Genomic DNA, 27,350 nt, shown 5'->3' with positions numbered 1-27,350 from the left:
TCTGCATAAATTGGTCATAAAATTTGATCACAACAATAGACAAACAGTCTGCTTAAACTAATAACACAAACAATTACACATTTTCATGTCTTTATTGAACACACCGTGTAAACATTCATAGCGCAGGGTGAAAAAAGTGTGTGAAGCCTTGGATTTAATAACTGGTTGACCCTCCTTTGGCAGCGATAACCTCAACCAAACGTTTTCTGTCGTTGAGGATCAGACCTGCACAACGGTCAGGAGGAATTTTATAAAACTGCTTCAGTTCAGCAATATTCTTGGGATGTCTGGTGTGAACCTCTCTCTTGAGGTCATGCCACAGCATTTCAATCGGGTTGAGGTCAGGACTGATTGGGCCACTCCAGAAGGCATATTTTCTTCTGTTGAAGACATTCTGTTGTTGATTTACTTCTGTGTTTTGGGTCTTTGTGCTGTTACATCACCCAACTTCTTTTGAGCTTCAAGTAGCGGACAGATCGCCTCATATTCTCCTGCAAAATGTCTTGATAAACTTTGGAATTCATTTTTCCGTCAATGATAGCAAGCTGTCCATGCCCTGAGGCAGCAAAGCAGCCCCAAACCATGATGCTCCCTCCACCACACTTTACAGTTGGGATGAGGTTTTGATGTTGGTGTGCTGTGCCTTTTTTTCTCCACACATAGTGCTATGTGTTCTTCCCAAACAACTCAACTTTAGTTTAATCTGTCCACACAATATTTTACCAGTAGCGCTGTGGAACAACAAGGTGCTCTTTTGCAAACTTCAGACATGCAGCAATGTTTTTTTTGGACAGCAGTGGCTTCTTCTGTGGTGTCCTCCCATGAACACCATTATTGTTCAGTGTTTTATGTATCGTAGACTCGTCAACAGAGATGTTAGCATGTTCCAGAGATGTTTGTAAGTCTTTAGCTGACACTCTAGGATTCTTCTTAACCTCATTAAGCATTCTGAGCTGTGCCCTTGCAGTCATCTTGGCAGGATGGCCACTCCTAGGGAGAGTAGCAACAGTGCTGAACTTTCTCCATTTATAGACAATTTGTCTTACCGTGGACTGATGAACATCATGGCTTTTAGAGATACTTTTGTAACACTTTCCAGCTTTATGCAAGTCATCAATTCTTAATCTTAGGTCTTCTGAGATCTCTTTTGTTCGAGGCATGGTTCACATCAGGCAATCCTTTTTTGTGAATAGCAAACTCAAATTTTGTGAATGTTTATTATAGGGCAGGGCAGCTCTAACCAACATCTCCAATCTCATCTCATTGATTGAACTCCAGGTTAGCTGACTACTGCCTCCAATTAGCTTTTGGAGAATTCATTAGCCCAGGGGTTCACATACTTTTTCCAACCTACACTGTGAATGTTTATAATATGTATCCAATATAGAGAAAAATACAATAATTTATGTGTTATTAGTTTAAGCACACTGTGTTTGTCTATTGTTGTAACTTAGATGAAGCTCAGATCACATTTTATGACCAATTTATGCAGAAATCCAGTTAATTCCAAAGGGTTCACATACTTTTTCTTGCCACTGTATACATGATATTCCTCTGTGGACTGCCTTACAAAATGTGAATCAAAGCTGGACAACTGTATCACGGGAGTGATGGTCTGTTTATATGTCTGTGATGGCTGACTGACATATATAGTAGCTACATTTTAGACACCATTTGAAGTAAACAGGACCTTACACCCTCATCTATTATGCTACATCTAATGACTTTCTGCCCCATAGCGGAAATAATTAGGTAAAAGCTATATTCCACAATATTACCTACATACAGTATATGGAATGGTACAAAAGGTACCCATATATCTCCCATGAGTCCCCACTAGACTATATTATGCAAGAGTCACAGGAGCGAGCACTGTCAGGAAAAGTTGATGTCGGTGATAGTTTTATTTCTCAGACTCCCCCTGAGCCAGAACATATGACACAATGTGGTTTAACTCCCAGACACAGAATGTAATATCTCCATGGACTCAGACCCCTTTTGAAGGGAGGTGGAGAGGGAGGAAGGAAAGAAAGGTAGTTGTACTGTGTCTCACCTGTTGTTGGTGAAGGAAGGCTGGATCTCTAGAGCTCAGTCCTACAAAACGATTGGCTGTGGGGGTGCCCGGGGCTGAGTAGCCTGGAAGAACACACACACGGACAGATATTACATATTATTTATCTGTATAGAAAATGTAAAGTGGTACAGTAGTGGTATAGTAGTAGAGTAATGGTGGACAGTAGTGGTGGAACAGAGTGGTATAGTAGTAGTGGTGGACAGAAGTGGTGGTACAGTAGTGGTATAGTAGTAGTGGTACAGTAATGGTGGACAGTAGAAGTGGTACAGTAATGGTATAGTAGTAGTAGTACAGTAATGGTATAGTAGTAGTGGTGGACAGAAGTGGTGGTACAGTAATGATATAGTAGTAGTGGTACAGTAATGGTATAGTAGTAGTGGTACTGTAATGGTATAGTAGTAGTGGTACAGTAATGGTATAGTAGTAGTGGTACTGTAATGGTATAGTAGAAGTGGTACAGTAATGGTATAGTAGTAGTGGTACTGTAATGGTATAGTAGAAGTGGTACAGTAATGGTATAGTAGTAGTGGTACTGTATTGGTATAGTAGAAGTGGTACAGTAATGGTATAGTAGTAGTGGTACTGTAATGGTATAGTAGAAGTGGTACAGTAATGGTATAGAAGTAGTGGTACAGTATAGGTGGACAGTAGAAGTGGTACAGTAATGGTATAGTAGTAGTGGTACAGTAATGGTATAGTAGTAGTGTTACTGTAATGGTATAGTAGAAGTGGTACAGTAATGTTATAGAAGTAGTGCTACAGTAATGTTGGACAGTAGTAGTGGTACAGTAGTAGTGGTATAGTAGTAGTGGAACAGTAATGGTGGACAGTAGAAGTGATACAGTAATGGTATAGTAGTAGTGGTACAGTAATGGTATAGTAGAAGTGGTACAGTAATGGTATAGAAGTAGTGGTACAGTAATGGTATAGTAGTAGTGGAACAGTAATGGTGGACAGTAGTAGTGGTATAGTAGTAGTAGTACATTAATGGTGGTCAGTAGTAATGGTACAGTAGTAGTGGTAAAGTACTAGTGGTACAGTAGTAGTGGTACAGTAGTAGTGGTAAAGTACTAGTGGTATAGTAGTAGTGGTACAGTAATGGTGAACAGTAGTAGTGGTACAGTAGTAGTGGTAAAGTACTAGTGGTACAGTAGTAGTGGTACAGTAATGGTGAACAGTAGTAGTGGTACAGTAGTAGTGGTAAAGTACTAGTGGTATAGTAGTAGTGGTACAGTAATGGTGGACAGTAGTAGTGGTACAGTAGTAGTGGTACAGTAATGGTGAACAGTAGTAGTATTACAGTAGTAGTGGTACAGTAGTAGTGGTAAAGTACTAGTGGTATAGTAGCAGTGGTACAGTAATGGTGGACAGTAGTAGTGGCACAGTAGTAGTGGTACAGTAATGGTGAACAGTAGTAGTGGTACAGTAGTAGTGGTAAAGTACTAGTGGTATAGTAGTAGTGGTATTGTAATGGTGGACAGTAGTAGTGGTACAGTAGTAGTGGTACAGTAATGGTGAACAGTAGTAGTATTACAGTAGTAGTGGTACAGTAGTAGTGGTAAAGTACTAGTGGTATAGTAGCAGTGGTACAGTAATGGTGGACAGTAGTAGTGGTACAGTAGTAGTGGTACAGTAGTAGTGGTACAGTAATGGTGGACAGTAGTAGTGGTACAGTAGTAGTGGTAAAGTACTAGTGGTATAGAAGTAGTGGTACAGTAATGGTGGACAGAAGTAGTGGTACAGTAGTGGTGGACAGTAGTAGTGGTACAGTAGTAGTGGTAAAGTACTAGTGGTATAGAAGTAGTGGTACAGTAATGGTGGACAGAAGTAGTGGTACAGTAGTGGTACAGTATTGGTGGACAGTAGTAGTGGTACAGTAGTAGTGATACAGTAATGGTGAACAGTAGTAGTGGTACAGTAGTAGTGGTACAGTATTAGTGGTACAGTAATGGTGGACAGAAGTAGTGGTACAGTAGTGGTATAGTAGCAATGGTACAGTAGTAGTGGTACAGTAGTAGTGGTACAGCAATGGTGGACAGTAGTAGTGGTACAGTAATGGTATAGTAGTAGTGGTACAGTAATGGTGGACAGTAGTAGTGGTATAGTAGTAGTGGCACAGCAATGGTGGACAGTAGTACTGGTACAGTAATGGTATAGTAGTAGTGGAACAGTAATGGTATAGTAGTAATGGTACAGTAGTGGTATAGTAGCAATGGTACAGTAATGGTGGACAGTAGTAGTGGTACAGTAGTAGTGATGTAGTAATGGTACAGTAGTAATGGTACAGTAGTGGTATAGTAGTAGTGGTACAGTAATGGTGGACAGTAGTAGTGGTACAGTAGTAGTGGTATAGTAGTAATGGTACAGTAGTGGTATAGTAGCAATGGTACAGTAGCGGTACAGTAGTAGTGGTACAGTAGCAGTGGTACAGTAGTAGTGGTACAATAGTAGTGGTACAGTAGTAGTGGTACGGTTGTAGTTATGTAGTAGTGGTACAGTAGTGGTATAGTAGTAATGGTACAGAGTAGCAATGGTACAGTAGTGGTATAGTAGCAATGGTACAGTAGCGGTACAGTAGTAGTGGTACAGTAGCAATGGTACAGTAGTAGTGGTATAGTAGCAGTGGTACAGTAGTAGTGATACAATAGTAGTGGTACAGTAGTGGTACAGTAGTGGTGGTACAGTAGTGGTGGACAGTAGTGGTACAGTAGTAGTGGACAGTACTAGTGGTACAGTAGTAATGGTACAGGAGTAGTGGTACATTAATGGTGGACAGTAGTAGTGGTACAGTAATGGTATAGTAGTAGTGGTACAGTAATGGTGGACAGTAGTAGTGGTACAGTAGTAGTGGTAAAGAAGTGGTATAGTAGTAGTGGGACAGTAGTGGTACAGTAGTAGTGGTACAGTAGCAACGCTACAGTAGTAGTGGTGCAGTAGTAGTGGTACAGTAGTGGTATAGTAGTAGTGGTACAGTATTAGTGGTACAGTAGCAATGGTACAGTAGTAGTGGTGCAGTAGCAATGGTACAGTAGTAGTGGTGCAGTAGTAGTGGTACAGTAGTGGTATAGTAGCAATGGTACAGTAGTAGTGGTACAATAGCAGTGGTACAGTAGTAGTGGTACGGTAGTAGTGGTACAGTAGAGGTATAGTAGTAGAGGTAGTAGTAGAGGTATAGTAGTAGTGGTACAGTAGTGGTATAGTAGTAGTGGTATAGTTTTGGTGGTACAGTAGAGGTATAGTAGTAGTGGTATAGTCGTAGTGGTACAGTAGTAGTGGTACGGTAGTAGTGGTACAGTGGTGGTATAGTAGTAGAGGTATAGTAGTTGTGGTACAGTAGTAGTGGTACGGGTGTAGTGGTACAGTAGTAGTGGTACAGTAGTGGTATAGTAGTAGAGGTATAGTAGCAGTGGTACAGTAGTGGTATAGTAGTAGTGGTATAGTATTGGTGGTACAGTAGAGGTATAGTAGTAGTGGTATAGTAGTAGTGGTACAGTAGTAGTGGTATAGTAGAGGTATAGTAGTAGTGGTAAAGTAATAGTATGGTAGTAGTGGTACAGTAGTGGTATAGTAGTAGTGGTATAGTAGTAGTGATACAGTAGTAGTGGTACAGTAGGAATGGTCCAGTGGTAGTGGTATAGTAGTAGTGGTATTGTAGTAATGGTACAGTAGTGGTATAACAGTAGTGGTACAGTAGTGGTATAACAGTAGTGGTACAATAGTGGTATAACAGTAGTGGTATAGTAGTAGTGGTACAGTAGAGGTGGTACAGTAGTAGTGATACAGCAGTAGTGGTATAGTAGTAGTGGTACAGTTGTGGTATAGTCGTAGTGGTACAGTAGAGATGGTACAGTAGTAGTGGTACAGTAGTGGTGGTACAGTAGAGGTGGTACAGTAGTGGTGGTACAGTAGAGGTGGTACAGTAGTGGTGGTACAGTAGTAGTTGTACAGCAGTAGTGGTATAACAGTAGTGGTATAGTAGTAGTGGTACAGTAGAGGTGGTACAGTAGTAGTGATACAGCAGTAGTGGTATAACAGTAGTGGTATAGTAGTAGTGGTACAGTAGAGGTAGTACAGTAGTAGTGATACAGCAGTAGTGGTATAGTAGTAGTGGTACAGTTGTGGTATAGTAGTAGTGGTATAGTATAGGTGGTACAGTATTAGTGGTATAGTAGTAGTGGTACAGTAGTGGTATAGTAGTAGTGGTACAGTCATAGTGGTACAGTAGTGGTATAGTAGTAGTGGTACAGTATTAGTTGTATAGTAGTAGTGGTATAGTAGTAGTGGTATAGTAGTAGTGGTACAGTATTAGTGGTATAGTAGTAGAGGTACAGTATTAGTGGTATAGTAGTAGTGGTACAGTTGTGGTATAATAGTAGTGGTATAGTAGTAGTGGTATAGTAGTTGTACAGTAGTAGTGGTACAGTAGTGGTATAGTAGTACAGTAGTTTTATAGTAGTACAGTAGTGGTATAGTAGTACAGTAGTGGTATAGTAGTACAGTTGCAGTGGTATAGTAGTACAGTAGTGGTATAGTAGTGATGGACAGAGGGATTTTGCAGTGCCAGAGAGAGAAGGAAAGGAAGCTCACCATTGTACTCACCTTCTGATGTGATGGGCTTGGTGTCGGGCATGGAGAGGGAGACAGGTCGCACTGTGCCGTGGTGTGGAGAGGGGGCAAGGACCGGGGTGAAGTGGCCCTGAACCTTCCCCACCTGGCTACTGCTGTTCGGCTGTGTGTGTGTGGGGGGGGGGGGGCAGTTAGTGACACAACTCCTGTACTACTTTTATTATTATTTAATTTAATTTAACTAGGCAAGTCAGTTAAGATCAAATTCTTATTTACAATGACGGCCTAGGAACAGTGGGCAGAACAACAGAGTTTTACCTTGTCAGTTCTGGGATTCGATCTAGCAACCTTTCGGTTATTGGCCCAATGCTCTAACCACTAGGCTACCTGCGGTCACTTGAGAAATGTTTTTCAACATTACAATATCCAAGGTGAGTTTTGAATAATACAACGCATTTTTACGCTGTTTACTTCAGTAAATAATTGCCTCCTCAAAGACATCGTTAAAGAAAAGTTACCAAATAAAGTGTGTTTTATGGTATTGTTTGCACAGTTCTGTAGTGTGAGGAAAATGTTGCCCTCACTTGAAAGAGAGAGGAAGAGACAGAGAGAAAGCTCGCACTCGCGTGAGCGCGAGAGTGTGAGAGAGAGAGAGAGAGAGAGAGGAGATTCTCTTTCAGACTGCAGGAGACGGTTTGTGGTGTACTGGGCACTGTGGCGCCCCAAGTTCAAACCTCAAATAGGCCTTTATGAAAAAGACTTGTGTCCACAGGCTTCCTTAAACATATGAATAGAATGCTTAATTAGAGTGTATTATAATCTGCATTACAGCATAAAAACATTCTGGCTGCCGTCCATGGGATTATAAGCGCTGTGTTGTTTGCCGAGACCCCCTCCTCGGCAAACACACACTCCTTCCAGCACCATGGCGGAGAGGGGCCAGTAATTCCGCCAAAAGAGAGCCGAGGCCCCGGCAACGGCAAATATTTACGACCTTATATATTCCCTGTGGTTTTGTCTGGGGTCACAACAGTATCTCACGGCTCTCTCATCACTTTCTGCCTCGGTCACTCTCTCTCTCTGCATAGTGACACAAGGGTTAAGTGTGTACCCAATGTATAAAGTATTCTGACCGGTTTAACAGACGTTTCTGATACATACTGTGTTATGAGCCTCTGGAATCATATTCGTTTGAATAAAAAAGGCCCAATTTTCTTTGGAATATTGAGTTGGTGATTTTTACGGTGTACATTTCACATTTGGGTTGTTCTCATTTATCAAGAAGCTCTTATCCATAGATATTTATAAAATAGACTTATTTCAGAGTTCGGTCTGGATTCAGTCATTGCAGAAAGGGATTTTTTTTTTATTCCAGAAAGGTGCTTTAGATTTGAACCGCAGCATATTTTGAATGGAGGGAGTTGGAACTTGACACTTGATTAAGAACCTGGCTAAGGAGTCACCCAGTGCATCTTACAGGATGTCAACTCCTTCCATCCAATTCTGTGCAAATCAAATGCACCACAGGAAGAGTGATGCAGTGAAGCCACCATGATTGAGCTAGTCTGATTATGATTATAAAGAATAGTGAATTGAAGGCTAACTGACAAAAAATGTATTAAGGACTTTAAAGTTCATTCTGCACTTGCCACAAAATTCTATATTTGCCACAACCATTCATTTCAACCTACTTGAAATGCTGGGGGGAAACGAGGAGCTTTATGTTGACCCTTCCAGATGGATGTTCCTAACAGCTTTACAGTTCCCTATCAATCTACACCGACATTGTCCAGACGTTCTCAAGTGACAAATGTTATACAGCACCAAATGAATTATTTATTTTTCTCAAGGTGAATGACAAATATTACAATTGCCACAAAATTGGAATGAGTGAAAATATTTAAGGATCAACATTTGATTGTTGTAAAAATGTCAAGGGCACACATTGTTGTTGGGGCAGGTATTATTTTGGGCATACACAGGGACCTTTAGAAATCACTTTTTCAATTTGTCAGTGGGTTTTTCAGAGGAAATTGAACACTAAATTGATTATGAAATAAAAATGTAAAAAAAATTGGTACTTGATTCAATCGTCACGTTGAAAAGCGTTCTACTGCAGAGCCAAGGTTGTCCTTCCAGTAGTTAACAAATTGTTTTTCGTAAAAAGTTTGCCATAAATACTCAACTCTAAACTCCCGAACTTCACATTCAATAATTTCACTGTTCACAAACACTGTCAGAGAATTAGGCCTATTGTGGAGAGAGAGATTGTGTACAGTCAAATCCTCTGGTAAATAGAAGAAGTGAAACAGGAACTGAGCCCAACCCTCCTCCTCTCCGGGGTACCACACACTCACCTGGCTGGTCTGTGGGCTGGACGGGTCGTAGCTGGACACGTAGCTCTTCAGGGAGTCAGGGGGGTTGAGATGGGGTGGGTAGCGGATGGTGGGGTGGGAGAAGTAGGGTGACGGGGCGGGGGGGAGGATGGCAGAGGCAGAGAACTGCAGGGGGGAATGGGGGGGAGGGCTCCTCGTTGATATAACTAAGGAGAAAAGGAGAGAGGGAGAAAACAGAAAGAGGGAAACAGAGAGAGAGAGAAACAGAAACAGAGAGAAGGAGAAACAGAGAGAGAGAGAAACAGAGAAACAGAGAGAGAGAAACAGAGAAACAGAGAGAGGGAGAAACAGAGAGAGAGAGAAACAGAGAAACAGAGAGAGAGAGAAACAGAGAGAGAGAGAAACAGAGAGAGAGAAACAGAGAAACAGAGAGAGGGAGAAACAGAGAGAGAGAGAGACAGAGACACATAGACAGAGACACATTCAGAGAGGGAGAGAGAGAGAGAAACACACTATTAAACAATACACTCATGGAAAACCAAAACTTTACACATTACAATCCCAACTAATTCAAATGAGTTTTGGGGGCAGGGTGAGGGGGATGCATCACAAAAAATATATTCAGTTCAATCACTTTCTTGTAGAGGTCACTGTAGGTCACTGAGTGAGCATGTCTAGACTTAGTACAGGTCCTTAGCCTACTCACCACTGTGTCCGATGCCTGTGAGTCCGGGGTGGTGGTGCTGGGGGAAAGTGCTCAGTCTGGGTGAGGAATCCTGCGGGGAGGTGGGGCTGAAGAGAGGCTTCTCGGGCTTCTTCATGGTGGGAGATGACAGGTCTGAAGGAGAAGACACATGCACATCTGGTCAGGGGGGTTACCTCCTGTGACGTCTTTCAAACATACTCTGATTTTGTGCATATGATGGCAGCGACTGTATATGATGGCAGCGACTGTATATGATGGCAGCGACTATAATTCTACTCTTTTGACATGTTTCCCAATGTCCTTATGCAAGGTATGACAACAGAACTGAACATTGAACAGAGTGGACTCTAAGACCTAATGTTCTGTGACAGTAGCGGTTCTCCCAGCAGGGCTTATTGTCCCTCCCAGGGCCTGTCACAAGACCTTTATATTCCCACGTCTCAGACCTCAGACCATGTGTCTCCTACTCTCTAATTACCTGCATAGATTCTCTCTCTCTCTCTCTCCCTCCCTCCCTCCCTCCCTCCCTCCCTCCCTCCCTCCCTCCCTCCCTCCCTCCCTCCCTCCCTCCCTCCCTCCCTCCCTCCCTCCCTCCCTCCCTCCCTCCCTCCCTCCTTCCCTCCCTCCCTCCCTCCCTCCCTCCCCACATGGGCTCTAGTCCCTCTCTGTTCCCACAATAGGGATGAATCCACCTGAGGAGGGGAAGGTGACTCATCCCAAACCAGGAGAGGGACAAAGGCCTCAGAAATCCAGGGAATTTCCCCACTCTGAAATGTGTAAAGGAAGCAGCTTAAGTCCTTATAGCTTTTTTTTTATCAACATGAGCTATACCTCAGACAAGATGGATGCTTTTGTCTTTTTTTCTTTTCTTTAACAAGTCAAAATCATTTTAGGCTATTGTACTATGGTTTTGACTTGTTTTTATGTAGTGTAACATTCTCAAAAATATATTCTTGACCTTTCCTAAATTGACATAATTACACGATGGACATTTATGGAGAAAGTCCTATGATTCAGAACAACATCAACAGAATTGTGTGTAGTAAACAGTTACTGTGTTGCAACTACTCAAAATGAGCAAGAGAGGAAAAAAAATCCCTCTGGTCTGGGAACTGACCAATATAAAATCATAGAATCCACCTAGAACAACACATTTTTACATGTCAAAATGATTTCAATCTGTTAGTGTTATCTCGTGTTCCACTCCTACAAATTAGAGAGGGCGTGCTCATGCCAGGGTGGCCCAGACCGACAAAAGGGCTATGAATCTATGTGTATCTAGCTGTTAAATACACCACCGGGTTAGTGTGAGGAGACAGAATTAACTAAAGACTGCAGATTTCGTCAGAGCATTTGATATGAAGAACTGATATCTACTTCAGTGCTAACAGCTGTTTGTCATCAAAATGTAAGGGGAACGGCTAGGCGTACATAATTCCACAACTGTACAGTAAAAGCCATTTCAGAGAGTTTACTTTAGAGGACAAAAAGCATGACAGAATTACACCTATTCCTTGCAGTGTAAAAGTGTTTCGCCGGGCTAGCCACGGAAAAGAAATGACCAATTGGCACTTTGGACGGCCTCATATGGGTTTAATATCAATCCACTTCTTTTTTGATTCCCTCTTTACAGAGTAATCGTTCTCTCGTGAATTTTCTGCCCTCTCCTCTTCTCCCTAGCCGTAACATATCAGCATGCGTTAACCCGATACTGTAAGGTATAAACAAAAACCAGCTAGCACATTTGGTTTCTTGGAAATTGCGAGAACGTACATTTTTGGATTCCCATTGGTTCTGGGAACAAAGCCATATGTTTTCTGACCGCTAAAACTGAAATGTAGCCTGTGCTGGGAATGTACATTTTTAGGTTGCAGGGAGGATCTGAGAACGTTTTACTATGGTTCCCTAAAGTTTTCCTAGGAGATTTTACTAATGTTCTGAGAACGGAAGTTATAGGTTATTAACTATTATTATTATAAATTATTAAATAATGTCCTGAGAACATGTTTCAATAAGACTTTTAATAACACTGCTGGCTTAGTTTAGGTTAACTGTTTTGAACTCCAAGCGCAGATAGGACACTTGGAAATGAATTTGCTTAGGCATGAATCATGATTCGAACCTATGATCTTCTGTTCTCTATCAATGGAATTAGTCCACTGCACCACCAGGATGGAAGCCACATGCCATGTTTTATTAACTCATACAAAGCTGCTCATTTTAGTCTATTCAAACAAGCACTCACTAAGATCTGGCGTGGCCAATTAGTGGGGGTGGCCAACACACCCGAACACACTTAACAAGCTAGAGGATAGAGAGAGTTTTGTCTACGCTGAGAACAGAATGTGTATGTTTTTAAATAACATTCTTCGAACGTTCTTTGAAAATGACTAATGTTTTCTTGTGTTTTTTATGGAAATTTTATACTGAAGTACCGAAATTCCCATCAGAGATACATACAGTATGTGTACACAACATTAGGAACACCAGCTCTTTCCATGACATACAGTAGATTGATTAAGGGATTCCAGAAAGCTATAATCCCTTATTGATTTCACCTGTTAAATCCACCAACGGTGTAGATAAAGGGGATGAGACGGGTTAACTCTTTTGGGATCGGGGGCAGCATTTTCACTTTTGGATGAATAGTGTGCCCAGAGTGAACTGCCTCCTACTCTGTCCCAGATGGTAATATATGCATATTATTATTAGTATTGAAAACACTCTGAAGTTTATAAAACTGTTTGAATGATGTCTGTGAGTATAACAGAACTCATATGGCAGGCGAAAACCTGAGAAAAATCCACCAGGAAGTGGGACATCTGAGGTTTGTAGTTTTTCAAAGCTTGGCCTACCGAATACACAGTGGGACATGGATAAAGTTGCACTTCCTACGGCTTCCACAAGACGTCAACCGTCTTTAGAAACTTGAATGAGGATTCTACTATAAAGGAGGGGCTCATGAGATCTGTTTGAGTCAGTGGTCTGACAGAGTGTCTCAGGCTCGTGACGCGCTCCCGACAGAGTTACCTCTCGTTCCAGTGCTTTTCTTCAGACATAGGAATTCTCCGGTTGGAACATTATTGATGTTTTCTGCAACCTCTTGGTGTTAGGGGGCAGTATTTTCATTTTTGGAGAAAAAAAAACGTTCCCGTTTTAAACAGGATATATTGTCAGGAAAAGATGCTAGAATTTTTGTCTGTGAGTATAACAGAACTGATGTGGCAGGCGAAAGCCTGAGAAAAATCCAATCCGGAAGTGCCCCAGTGAAGAACAAACGGAGCTATTTCGCCTCCAAAAATAATATTTTGGGAAAAAATTAACTTTGGCTGTCTACCTGGGAGTCTCGTGAGTGAAAACATCCGAAGTTCATCAAAGGTAAACAATTTCATTTGATTGCTTTTCTGATTTCCGTGACAAGGTTGCCTGCTGCTAGCAAGGCATAATGCTATGCTAGGCTATGATAAACTTACACAAATGCTTGTCTAGCGTTGGCTGTAAAGCATATTTTGAAAATCTGAGATGACAGGGTGATTAACAAAAGGCTAAGCTGTGTTCCAATATATTTCACTTGTGCTTTTCATGAATAGGAATATTTTCTAGGAAGATTCCGTTGCATTATGCTAATTAGTGTCAGATGATGACAACGGTCCCGTTCACGGGATGGGGTGTCACTACAGGTTAAAAACAGCCTAAAGATTGATTCCATACATCGTTTGACATGTTTCTAAAGGGTTGTAACTGAACTTTTTGAGTTTTTGTCTGGACGAAGTGCCTGCGCCTCATGAAGATGGATTACTGGGCTGAACACGCTAACAACAAGTGGCTATTTGGACATAAATGATAGACTTTATGGAACTTTATGGAACAAATCAGTCATTTATTGTCAAACTGGGATTCCTGGGAGTGCCTTCTGATGAAGATCATCAAAGGTAAGTGAATATTTATGGTGTTATTTCTAACTTCTGTTGACTCCAAAATGGCAGTAATTTCTCTGGCTGGATTGGGCTCTGAGCACCGTTCTCAGATTATACTTTTTACGTAAAGTTTTTTTGAAATCTGACACAGCGGTTGCATTAAATAAGGATTTTTAAGCCTTGAGACAATTGAGACATGGATTGTATATGTATGTCATACAGAGGATGTAAGACAAAATATTTAAGTGCCTTTGAACGGGGTATGGTAGTAGGTGCCAGGCACACTAGTTTGGACTAGAATGGTCCACCACCCAAAGGACATCCAGCCAACTTGACACAACTGTGGGAAGCCCTGGGCCAGCATCCCTGTGAAATGTATGGTTCTCAGAACATTATGTGCTAGCTGGGTATCCTGCACTGTTCCCAGAAAGTTGTGGGAAGGTTGTATGCAAAATAACCATAGGACAACCACGCTCTCACCAAGATCTAAGAAACATATGTTTCTCAGAACGTTATGTGTTAGCTGGGAAAACAGCATGAGAAGGAAGGGAAAGAACTAGATCAAATCCCAAAGAAAGATTGTTTAAAGAAGCGAGGGGGGAAAAAACAACTCCGTTGGATGTTGGAACCTTCTGTACTCTACGCGTTTATCTGTCGTAGTGTAGTGAGACGAGAGGCATCCCTCTCCCTTCCAACCCTAGGGCTTAAGGGTAGTGTGTCTGTGTGTGTGTTGGGGGAGAACAATCCGGAAATACAGGACAGTGAGGGCTTAATTAAAAACGCTATGGGCTCTGCCCTGCACCACGAGACCAGGTAATGAGACATACTGTACACCCCTCCCTCCCTGGAGGATCACACACACACCTTTTCTCTCTCTCTCTCTCTCGCTCTCTCTCTCTCTCTTTCTCCCTCCCTCTCTCTTCTGCTTGCTGCCTGTCACTATAGTGGCGTTATCAGGGCTAGGCGTGGGACGGCCCGCCAACTGGGCTTGCCACCTGTTGAGTCAGACAGTTCCTCTGAGACCTAGCTTCTTATCCGAGTCGGTTTCAAACGGGAGACCGCCGCACCTGCCCGCCCATCGTTCTCTCTCTCTCTCTCTCTCTCTCTCTCTCTCTCTCTCTCTCTCTCTTTCTCCCTCTGACACACAAACCTGTTCCTGGATATGCACACACACACCTGTTCACCCTAGCGTCACCCCTTCACTCTCGCAGCCGAACAACACAACAAGTTTATAAATAACGTCTGCTCACAGCCACAATTGCTACAACTCCCACTAGCATTTTCTCATTCTCACTTAAAAAAAAATAATCTTGAGCTTCCGGCACCTGGTATTTCCAGGCGGGCTCCCATCCCAGTACTAACCAGGCCAAACCCTGAACAGGTGTGTTCAGGGTAGTCTGGCCACAAGCATATTTTTTAAATCCCATTTTCTCCCTGAATTAGGTCCCTTGGCTCATCTCTGCAACTCCTCAATGGACTCGGGAGAGGCGAAGTTCGAGTCATGCGTCATGCGGCCGATTGTGACACAGCCTGGGATCGAACCTCAAGCTGTAGTGGCGCCTCAGCGCTGCGGTGTAATGCTTTTGACCGCTGCGCCATCCAGGACTATAATGCTCACTTTCATTGGTGCAACAACTGCATTCCACAATAGAATCGCTACCACACCAAAAAATCCCACTCATTTCGCTTCATCACTGCAACTCTTAGTGAGAAAACAGGAAGCAATAAGGAAGTGACCAAACTATCAGAGAACTCAACAACCCTCCAAACCAGTTTACAGTATCAACAGGGGGGTGTTCTTATGAGCACTCATTATATAGAGCTTGATTTCCTGTCAAGGATACCATTACTCACAAGCATGTTTTTTCAAAGCATTCGGAAAAGAACTACACTGCCAAAATATAAACGCAACATGGAAAGTGTTGGTCCCATGTTTCATGAGCTGAAATAAAAGGACCCATAAATGTTCCATTGAACAAACAGCTTATTTCTCTCAAATTTTCTGCCCAAATTTGTTTACATCCCTGTTAGTGAGCATTTCTCCTTTGCCAAGATAATCCATCCACCTGCAGGTTTGGTATATCAAGAAGCTGATTAAACAGAATAATCATTACAGAGATGCACCTTGTGCTGGGGACAATAATACGCCAATCTAAAATGTGCCGTTAAAATGAGTAAAACAAGTTTATATTTTGGGTTCTGAAGGGGTACGACAGTTGAATTAAGCTAAGGAGGTACCTACTGTATAAGTTATATCCTTTGAGAATGAATGGGTATATATCATGAATTTAAACATAAAAATGGATGCAGCAACTGATGATTGCCCCTTTAAGCTTAGCTCATTGAATGTTTTACTGTAAATCACAGCGGGGGAAAAAACAATCCATCCCTATTTATCTTGGTTTATGACAGAGTATTTGCATATATTTAGCATGTCGCCTTTTATGACAATGTAATCATAAGGTTTGGTGTTTACGGTCTGACCTGAGGCTAGCATGTTATCACGTGTCATTACATCAACAGCCAAGTTGAATGGGCTCACATCGAGGGAACAAGGTGCCATATCATTTTATCCACATACTGTAACCGCTCGCTGTGGAGTCGAGGGGCAATGATAACATTGGGAACATCTTGATAGTCGAAGAGTGACACTGGGACTGTGTTGTGTGTAGCCTACATGACCCACCACAGATTATGGTGGGGCTGCTTCTGCTCCACAAAGAGTCAGGACAGATATTGAATAATGTGTCATCTGTATTGAATTGAATTGTATTGTATTTAATTGTATTGTATTTCTGAGGGAATGATATTTGCTTAGCTGCAGTAATAATCTCTGATTATTAATTCCTACAATGCAGAAGTTTTGGTAGATTAGGGATTATGTTCCCCCAACCTAGATTAGACAATTATCTTGAAGTGTTCTGTTTTGAGAACATTCCGTTTTTCCGATTTAGGAATCTAGAACCTTGCTATTGAAAACATTCCCAGTGCAGCTTCTGTAAACCTACAGTGTCACACACACATACACACACCTCCCCTCTCACCTTCTCTCTCGTGCCAGGTCCTGCTGCCACTAGCTGGGGAGCTAGGTGAGGAATAGAAGTCAGGGCCAGTGGGACTGGTCTCCATACTCTCCTCTATGTTGAGGGTCTTGGGCCGTTTACTGAAGGAGGAGGCAAAACTATGAGTCACAGCATATGTATATTTTCTTTGATCCATTATCACAGCCAGTGATGTTGTAAAACAAAAGTACCTGTATCGTATGTTGACTGATGATGTATTATCCAGATGCGTGAGTGTAAACAGAATTGAACTCGAACAAACAGCCAAATATGGACGCAACGCTATAATATAAATGACAGAGTAAGACTATACATTTATCCCCTGAGGCACTAAACTGAAATCCGTTTTACATTCCCCCCATTCCCCCCTGCATCTCGTTCAAAGTTCAGCGGTCAATGTGTGACAAGAGGTTCCCATGTGATGCATGAGAAAGAGAGAGGGGGCAGGGTAGAGTCCTGCAGTAGACTGACCTGCCAGGCGGGGAGGAGAGGGAGCGATGGAGGCCCACACTGGAGTTTAGGTCATGGTAGTACGGCTGACTAGGCATGTCGGCCATGGAGAAGTTCACCCCTGCCCCCTGGGTGATGGGCGCTAGAGAGGAAGGAGAGGAACAGAGAGGTACAGGTTGGACACTTCCTGGTCACTAGCATGCTGATTGGTTGGCTGCTGAAGCTGTACATGATCCCCACTCACATGTTAAATAAAGGTTAAATATATATTTTTTTTAAATAGAATGATTGAACATCATTTAACTTTTGCATTCCACCAGCACACTGCAAACTCGTGAACTTAGCCACACCCACCAGGCATCTGATTAGTTCCTACGTATTGTAATTGGTCGAGCACATATCAATAAGTGCACTAAAGTTCACTTTCATGGTGGTTGTATGTGTGATATGCTTTGAGTACCACAGCCCACCATCACTGTGTGAAATTAGACTTTTTTTTCTCCCTGTGGTTGATGGCCGTGGGGGAGGGATATTGTTTCTGGGAAGACAGCTGATTGTTTACCAGGGCACTCTGTAAACACTCCTTCCTCTCTTGAAACTGACACTTGCGAAGGGAGCCCTGTGAGTGCGGTGGGTGGGTGTGTGGGTTGCTAGGATGGTCTGGACTCGACGGGAGTCTGGAGTGTGTGGTGGCCTCTGTTGTGGTCTGAGGTTCACCACAGCCTCAGAACTGGCAATCCCAGCACTGCAGCCTCAGAACTGGCAACCCCAGCACTGCAGCCTCAGAACTGGCAACCCCAACATTGCAGCCTCAGAACTGGCAACCACAGCATTGCAGCCTCAGAACTGGCAACCCCAGCACTGCAGCCTCAGAACTGGCAACCCCAGCACTGCAGCCTCAGAACTGGCAACCCCAACATTGCAGCCTCAGAACTGGCAACCCCAGCATTGCAGCCTCAGAACTGGCAACCCCAGCATTGCAGCCTCAGAACTGGCAACCCCAGCATTGCAGCCTCAGAACTGGTAACCCCAGCATTGCAGTCTTGGAACTGGCAACCCCAGCATTGCAGCCTCAGAACTGGCAACCCCAGCATTGCAGTCTTGGAACTGGCAACCTGCAGCAGCCCTGGCATTGACTACCCCTAACCAAGCTGTGGCGCGTTCCTCTCTCCCATGGGCATTTGTGTTTTAATTCCCTACCAACAAGACTCTCTCTCTCTCTTCTCTCTCTCTCAACGTACTGTGTCATGCCACTCACTCTGACATCAAGCAAATATGACCCCTGACTTCTGAATCTTAACAATGCCCAGCACAAAATAACAATGACGCTAGAACACCTGTTACTGTTTTTTTCTTTCATTCATTTGAATTTGCATTGAAGAACTGCAGAACCGCAGCACTCACTGAGTTTGAATTGGTTTAAAGGCCTGCACCGTAATCCGAAAAACAACAGATCAAATATGTTAGAATACAGGACACAACATCCGTATGTTGTAGGACCAGTGGTGTAAAGTACTTAAATAAAAATATTTTAAAGTACTACTTAAGTAGTTTTTGGGGGTATCTACTGTACACTTTACTTGACTATTTATATTTTTGACTACTTTTACTTTTTCTTCACTACATTCCTTAAGAAAATATTGTACTTAGTACTCCATACATTTTCCTTGACACCGAAAAGTACTCAGCACTCATTACTTGCAGGACAGGAAAATGCTCCAATTCAGGCACTTATCAAGAGAACATCTCTGGTCATCCCTACTGCCTCTGATCTGGCGGACTCACTAAACACACATGCTTCATTTGCAAATTATGTCTGAATATTGGAGTGTACTTACTACTCATTTTCTATTAAGGTATCTTTGATTTTACTCAAGTATGACTAATTGGCTACTTTTTCCACCACTGTGTAGGACACAACAGCACTTGAGCAGTACGGGTAAATCCTGCCTGAGGGAACCATTGTCCTCAGCTAACTGTGGAGAGAGATATCTGAAAGAACATCTGTCATCTTTGAGAAGGGCAGTCTATACAAACACACACTCCCGCGCACACACACACACACTCACAACTGTCTACTGTAGACACACACATACTGTGTTCTAATGCTTGCTCGACTGTTTTTCCCGCATTTGTACCGTAAAGATCACTCTTTTTTAATCGACAATGAGTAAAATGACATATGAATGTACTGTACTTACTTCTGGACACCCGCACCAGCTCCGAAACACTGAAGACTCCTGATTTGATGAAGCTGTCTTCCAAGTAAACTGCAGAAACAAAAACAAAGATAGACAATATATCAATACAATATATCAATCAAAACATTAAACCATATATGCTTTGTGTTCTACAGCAAGTTATATTCATAAGGATTTAAGCTGGTGATAAAGTAATAAATCATTACTTGATTCCCTGCTTACTGCACACAGGGACGAGAAAACAATTCTCGACCCAAATATCTCTGTAATAAAACAGAGCCTCCTTCATCGACCCACCACCTGGTGGTTCTCTGTAGCTCAGTTGGTAGAGCATGGCGTTTGCATCACCAGGATTGTAGGTTTGATTCCCAGGGTCCACCCATACGTAAAATGTACGCACAGATAAAAAGCTAAATGCCGTATATGATATTTCTTATATTAACACAGCTCCAGACTGAATAATGTCAATACTGAAAATACTGAAACATGGAGGCTTTGAAGTGCAATATGTATGGGGGCCAGAATGTAAGAAAAAAATCCCAGAACCAATCGGTCAAGCCTGGTCCCAGATCAGTTTGTGCTGTTTATATACAGTTGAAGTTTACATACACTTAAGTTGGAGTCATTAAAACTCATTTTTCATCCACTCCACAAATTTCTTGTTAACAAACTATAGTTTTGGCAAGTCGGTTAGGACATCAACTTTGTGCATGACACAAGTCATTTTTCCAACAATTGTTTGCAGACAGATTATTTAACTTATTATTCACTGTGTCAAAAGTTTACACACACTAAGTTGACTGTGCCTTTAAACAGCTTGGACAATTCCAGAAAATGATGTCATGGCTTTAGAAGATTCTGATAGGCTAATTGACATAATTTGAGTCAATTGGAGGTGTACCTGTGGATGTATTTCAAAGCCTACCATCAAACTCAGTGCCTCTTTGCTTGACATCATGGGAAAAAAGAAAAAAAAAATGGTAGACCTCCACAAGTCTGGTTCACCCTTGGGAGCAATTTCCAAATGACTGAAGGTACCATGTTCATCTGTACAAACAATGGTACGCAAGTATATACAACTTGGGATCACGCAGCAGTCATACCGCTCAGGAAGGAGATGCGTTCTGTCTTAACATACTTTGGTGCGAAAAGTGCAAATCAATCCCAGAACAACCTTGTGAAGATCTGGAGGAAACAGGTACAAAAGTATCTATATCCACAGTAAAACAAGTCCTATATCGACATAACCTGAAAGGCCGCTCAGCATGGAAGAAACCACTGCTCTAAAACCGCCATAAAAAAGCCAGACTACAGTTTGCAATAGCACATGGGGACAAAGATCGTACTTTTTGGAGAAATGTCCTCTGGTCTGATGAAACAAAAATAGAACAGCATCATGTTGTGGGGGTGCTTTGCTGCAGGAGGAGCTGATGCACTTCACAAAATAGAGGGCATCATGAGAATGGAAAATGATGTGGATATATTGAAGCAACACCTCAAGACATCAGTCAGGAAGTTAAAGCTTAGTTGCAAATGGGTCTTCCAAATGGACAATGACCCCAAGCATACTTCCAAAGTTGTGGCAAAATGGCTGGAGTGGCCATCACAAAGCCCTGACCTCAATCCTATAGAACATTTGTGGGTAGAACTGAAAAAACGTGTGCGAGCAAGGAGGCCTACAAACCTGACTCAGTTACACCAGCTCTGTCAGGAGGAATGGGCCAAGCTTGTGGAAGGCTACCTGAAACGTTTGACCCAAATTAAACTATTTAAAGGCAATACTACCAAATTCTAATTGAGTGTATGTAAACTTCTGACCCACTGGGAATGTGAAGAAAGAAATAAAAGCTGAATTAAATCATTCTCTCTACTATTATTCTGACATTTCACAATCTTAAAATAAAGTGGTGATCCTAACTGACCTAAGACAGGGAATTTTTACTAGGATTAAATGTCAGGAATTGTGAAACTGAGTTTAAATGTATTTGGCTAAGGTGTATGTAAACTTCCGACTTCAACTGCATTTGTCACGCCAATGACCATAGTGAGTCGGCACTACAGCACAAAGTAGATCTGGGACCAGGCTATCCAGACAGACATGTCACTGACTCCCAGAATTACTTTGACATTTCATCCTTTGATGTTCTGAGGAGGTCCATTGGGTGTGCCAACTACAAAGGGGGAAGGCGTGAGTCTAGATTACGATTGGCAGCTACATGCACTTTCTTCCTCCTAATGTCTCAAAACAAGCCAGCGGGCGTCCCAGAGAAGGGAAGGGAACTGTGCCACTGTAGAGGAAGCATCTAGGGAGGCCCTCCCAGGGTCTGAGTCATTGGCTCAACGTTTGCTCAACGTTGTTTGACTTGGCAGCGAAACGCACACCCAGGGCAGGCAAAACCTGCTCTTTAGGAATGGACCTAATTACGTTCTCTCTCTATTTTCATTCCTGGCCCGTGATGACATAGTCCAGGTCAGTCCAGGAGAGCAGCAACAGGCTGCCGGAGATTATTTGGAGCGGCAGCCATTTTGTTTGGCTAGCTAGCAGACTGGCTAGCCAATTTAGCTCAGCTATCCAACCCTTCTTGGCAAGGAAGACAACTATGGCCTCAGACTTCCATTAGTGTACTACAGAGGAGCACATAAAGGGGTCTAGCCTCCATGTTTCACAATCTTTTCTTGTCTCTTAGATGCAATTAGTATTGTAAGTAGCTGACATCACCATCATTATGAGATACCATACGTACATTCAGATGGGTGTAATCTGCATATCTGCCAAACTATCTTACCACGAAATGTTCCAGGTGAGAGCATAGACTATATACAAAGATACATATTTCTGCTATGGACCTTACATAAAAAGAGCACTGCTATAAACAGATACCACAGTAATCATTCTACCAGGTGAGGATATACTATATACAGTACAGAGAGGGGACTGGGAACTATAGAGCTATGATTGACAGCACAGAGGTTGGAGGACAGTGACAGTCAATTTCAGGTACATACCTGGAGGGTTGTTGCCTGGCTCATTGTTACTGGGACTTCCTGACTGCTGTGCGTCTGTAACACAGATATAAAACCATACTTCAATTGCGAACCTCAGATCATGAAATACCAGAAAAGGTCATTAAAGTTCAGCACTCTTCTATCAATTGAAGTAATTCAAATGAGCTTGATGGGAATTAATGTAAACCACCCAGTGTTGCCAAAGCAATACGAGGACATGTCCAAAGTACCCTGAATGTCACAGGTGGCCAAAAACAAACAAGCAAGGTGCTGTTAAAGATCTGATTTCATCTCAAACTAGACACAATATCAACTGGAGTCTACACAGAGTATGGTGATTATATAACGAATATTCTGCAGCTTCCTTAGTTTGTGTCTGAGATTTTTATTTTCATATTTCTGCGGACGTGTCAGTCCTGGCAGACCAAGCCAGATGTGCGCTGATGTACAGTACCAGTCAAAAGTTTGGACACCTACTCATTCAAGGGTTTTTGATAGTCCCACTAAGAGCAAACCAGATGGCATGGCGTGTCGCTGCAGACATGCTGGATAAGTGTGCCTTGAATTCTAAATAAATCACAGACAGTGTCACAAGCAAAGCACCCCCACACCATCACACCTCCTCCTCCATGCTTCACGGTGGGAACAACACATGCGGAGATCATCCGTTCACCTAATCTGCGTCTCACAAAGACACAGCGGTTGGAACCAGAAATCTAAAATTTGGACTCATTAGAACAGAGGACAGATTTCCACCGGTCTAATGTCCATTGCTCGTGTTTCTTTGCCCAAGCAAATCTCTTCTTATTATTGGTGTCCTTTAGTAGTGGTTTCTTTGCAGCAATTCGACCATGAAGGCCTGATTCACGCAGCCTCCTCTGAACAGTTGATGTTGAGATGTGTCTGTTACTTGAATTCTGTGAAGCATTTATTTGGGCTGCAATTTCTGAGGCAGGTAACTCTAATGAACTTATCCTCTGCTGCAGAAGTAACTCTGGGTCTTCCACTCCTGTGACGGTCCTCATGAGAGCCAGTTTCATCATAGTGCTTGATGGTTTTGCGACTGCACTTGAAGAAACTTTCAAAGTTCTTGAAATGTTCCTCATTGACTGACCTTCATGTCTTAAAGTAATGATGGACTGTCATTTCTCTTTGCTTATTTGAGCTGTTCTTGCCATAATATGGACTTGGTCTTTTACCAAATAGGGCTATCTTCTGTATACCACCCTACCTTGTCACAACACAACTGATTGACTCAAACGTATTAAGGAAATAAATTCCACAAATTAACTTTTAACAAGGCATACCTGTTATTTGAAATGCATTCCAAGTGACTACCTCATGAAGTTGGTTGAGAGAATGCCAAGAGTGTGCAAATCTGTCATCAAGGCAAAGGGTGACTACTTGGAAGAATCTAAAATCTTAAATATATTTTGGTTACTACATGATTCCATATGTGTTATTTCATAGTTTTGATGTCTTCATTAATATTCTACAATGTATAAAATAGTAAAAATAAAGAAAAACCCTTGAGTGAGTAGGTGTGTTTAAACTTTTGACTGGTATTATATATAATAGCGTAAAAAGCCTTCAGCTGGGGTGGAAAGAGGCAATAAGACAAGGTTAAAAATATGAGGTAAAGTGTTATCCTGACCTGCACACAAAGACTGGTTGATTCTGGCTGGCTTTTTACAGGGCTTGGGTTGGGGAGAACATGGTGTGTCTCTGCCTCGTCCTGCCCTGCCTGGCCCTGGGAGAAGCATGCACATAGCACATGCAACGGGTGGGGGATAAGCTCTGAAACATGTCAGGAATTCTCCCCATAAGGTAGCGCCTACCCTAGCCTAACCACGTGGTTCCTCTGATTGATGTTGTTACCTTACAGCACCTTTGGGAGGAGGATAAGCTGGCGTTCCTCAGCCGTTGCCGCGCTCGTTAGTCACCGCCAACCACCAGAGGCCATTTGAGTATCGTCTCCCAACCGTCACGCAACACTAACAGATATTCAAACAATGCTCACAAGCACCTGGCTTTTAACATAAACACGAGTCCAGAGGTACTCGAGTACTATTTGAGAAGGTCCGGTAACTCAAATTTCATAGGTGGCAAAGGTCCGGATGGATATTGTCATTTATTGGTGCCGTAACAAACCTCCACCTCGCAACCCATGGGACCCCAAACTGTTCACACCCCTCTTGTTGGTAGAGAGAAAATGTTGCAGTTTTAAAGCTAATTTCTGGTAATTCTACACACTGAGCATGGGGCACAGATTTTTGTTGTTATTGCAATTTTAAAGCTAATTTCCTACTATTCTACACATTTTTCCATGTCTTATGTGTTTATAGGATACCAGGATCGCAGTCAGGCCAAGTGTTTTTTCTTGGGGGGGGGGCGCAGTCCATATTGACCCCGTTCTGGGTCCGGATCCAGACCGCGGGCCTCCAGTTGAGTATGGAAGCACTACACCATATCATATACAATAAACAGGTACACAAATAGGTCCACAGATGAAAAGTAGCTCCAAAGAGCTTACTTAAATTTCCCCAAAACAGCAGTACCTCTCCACACTACACACCACTATTCCCTATAAAACCTACTGTAGCATCGGCCTATCAGAGTCGAGCAATATCAGCGTCACTGACACCCAAAGAACATATGGGAGAGAAGGAGAGGAGGACCCCCCCTTCCTTCCTTCCCTCCCTCTACCAACCCCCACTTCAACCAACCATACAGGGAAACAAAACAAATCAAATAAAATGTTATTGGTCGCCTACACTTATTTAGCAGATGTTAGTCCGGGTGTAGCGAAATACTTGTGTTCCTAGCTCCTACAGTGCAGTAAACAGTACAACATTGAATGGCTGGGCTGTGTTTGACTTGAGTTCCATAAGGTTTTACTGTACCACAGCCACCCCCACGTGTTCCTCCTGTGCTTGATGTATGAGCTATGCACAATGAGAACCACAGGGTTGTGATATGATCTACGCCTTAAATGCGGAGTGAGGAACAGAGGCGGGAGACGGCTGAACTCAGATAGCCTCGCCTTGCAACAACACTCCTTTTCCTGCTGCTGAGACTTCCCTCTCTCATAAGCTCCATTTCAGAGGTTAAAAAAAGGAGAGAGAGAGATAGAGAGAGAAAGAGGAATAGAGAGAGAGAAGAAAAATTTGAAGAAAAAACGTTGAGAGATTTATTCGCTCCCCACCCCCTCTAAATTTGACCATTAAACAGCACTGCAAAAACGGAATGTTCTTGGCCACGGCTCAACAATGACAAAGTAGGGCGGGAACAACACCACCATACGTTAAGTGAAAAAATCCACCCTTATGTTTAACCGTGAATAGTCACAACTTTGAGCTCTCTTTACAGGATACAGAGGACACAAGGGAAGTCTGTTGTTGATAGCTTGCTCTCTTTTCGATGCCTAAGTTGGCTACTTTGTTAGCGTGTCGTGTCTGGTTTGTTGGCTTGTAAGACACAATTTTTCGGGAAAATAAATGAGTCTCTGGTTTGTAATTCACATGATTTTAGTAAAAACCGTATGGTGCTAGTGACTTCACAGGCACATCACGTGGGCACATTTGTCATTTAAAATATTTTCTAATGAGATACAATTATATTTCTATACTGAACAAAAATATATACGCAACATTATAAAGTGTTGTTTAGATGTTTCGTGAGCTGAAAGAAAATCTCCCAGAAACGATCCATTCGCAAATGTCTCTCAGATTTGGTGCACAAATTTGTTTACATCCCTGTTAGTGAGCATTTGCCAAGCTAACCCATCCACCTGACAGGTGCGGCATATCAAGGAGCTGATTAAACAGCATGGTCATTACACAGGTGCACCTTGTGCTGGGGACAATAAAAGGCGACTCTAAAATGAGCAGTTTTTGTCACACAACACAATGCCACAGATGTTTGGAGGGAGCACGCAATTGGCACGCTGACTGCAGGAACGTCCACCAATTGAATGTTCATTTCTCAACCATAAGTCACCTCCAATGTTGTTTTAGAGAATTTGGCAATACGTCCAACCGGCCTCACAACCACAGACCGTGTTACCACGCCAGCTCAGGACCTCCTTCTTTACCTGCAGGATCGTCTGAAGGGGGAAGGGGTGCTAAGGAGTATTTCTGTATTTAATAAAGCCCTTTTGTGGGGAAAAACTTATTTTGATTGGCTGGGCCCTGGCTCCGCAATAGGTGGACCTGGCTCCCAAGTGGGTAGGCTTATGCCCTCCCAGGCCAACCCATGGCAGCACCCCTGACCAGTTATGTGAAATCCATAGATTAGGACTTAATTAATGTATTTCTAGTGACTGATTTCCATATATGAACTGTAACTCAGTGAAAGCTTTGAAATTGTTGCATGTTGAGTTTATATTTTTGTTCAGTGTATGTTACATGCCACAGTCAAGGACTTTTGTGCCAATGGTTTGTGTGGAACAACGTCCCTACAGTAATGTGATGGCAAGTGGATCCTCCCACTTTCTTCCTCCCTGCCACCCTGGCACTTCCCACCCTCATGCCACTTTCAGACCCATCCATCAGTCTAGTTACAAATGCCAACTATTACCCTCTCCCAGGAGAGAGAGAAAGAGAGAGACAGGCGAGGAGGGAGACAGATAGATGAGAGAAAGAGGGAGGGTGAGAAAGAGTTGAAGATTGAGAGAGGGAGGGGGGGGGGAAGAGAGAGAGAGAGAGAGAGAGAGAGAACACAATTAGACCCAACCAAATCATGTGAAAACAAAAAGATAATTACTTGACACATTGGGAAGAATTAACAAAAAACAGAGCAAACTAGAATGCTATTTGGCCCGAAACAGAGAGTACACAGTGACAGAATACCTGACCACTGGTCAGGAAAGCTTTGACTATGCACAGATTCAGTGATCATAGCCCTGCTATTGAGAAAAGTCGCCGTAGGCAGACCTGGCTCTCAAGAGAAGACTCCACACTGCCCACAAAATGGCCACAAAATGAGGTGGAAACTGAGCTGCACTTCCTATCCTCCTGCCAAATGTATGACC

At 42.6% G+C, this 27,350-nt stretch overlaps 1 protein-coding gene across 6 annotated transcripts in view; it reads right to left on the bottom strand.

The window, feature by feature from the left end:
• The window catches only part of LOC110500628 (nuclear factor 1 B-type), a 92,090-nt gene that overhangs the window by 14,916 nt on the left and 49,824 nt on the right, over window positions 1-27,350 (bottom strand). For 3 of the 6 annotated variants that reach the window (XM_036958088.1, XM_036958086.1, XM_036958090.1), the window contains exons 3-10: window positions 22,319-22,372; window positions 19,313-19,381; window positions 17,133-17,253; window positions 16,644-16,762; window positions 9,683-9,814; window positions 8,998-9,182; window positions 6,662-6,803; window positions 2,054-2,136 (exon numbers count right to left, since the gene is read on the bottom strand). In XM_036958088.1, coding sequence (XP_036813983.1) covers window positions 2,054-2,136; window positions 6,662-6,803; window positions 8,998-9,182; window positions 9,683-9,814; window positions 16,644-16,762; window positions 17,133-17,253; window positions 19,313-19,381; window positions 22,319-22,372 — 905 coding nt within the window. The remainder of the gene's footprint in view (window positions 1-2,053; window positions 2,137-6,661; window positions 6,804-8,997; window positions 9,183-9,682; window positions 9,815-16,643; window positions 16,763-17,132; window positions 17,254-19,312; window positions 19,382-22,318; window positions 22,373-27,350) is intronic. The other 3 variants (XM_036958087.1, XM_036958091.1, XM_036958089.1) reach the window with 2 other exon arrangements.

The sequence above is a fragment of the Oncorhynchus mykiss genome, chromosome 21, assembly GCF_013265735.2.
Source record: "Oncorhynchus mykiss isolate Arlee chromosome 21, USDA_OmykA_1.1, whole genome shotgun sequence".
In the NCBI taxonomy this organism is placed as follows: Eukaryota; Metazoa; Chordata; class Actinopteri; order Salmoniformes; family Salmonidae; genus Oncorhynchus; species Oncorhynchus mykiss.
Note: the sequence above shows the minus strand (reverse complement) of the source record. Positions and strands in the feature narration are given on the sequence as shown.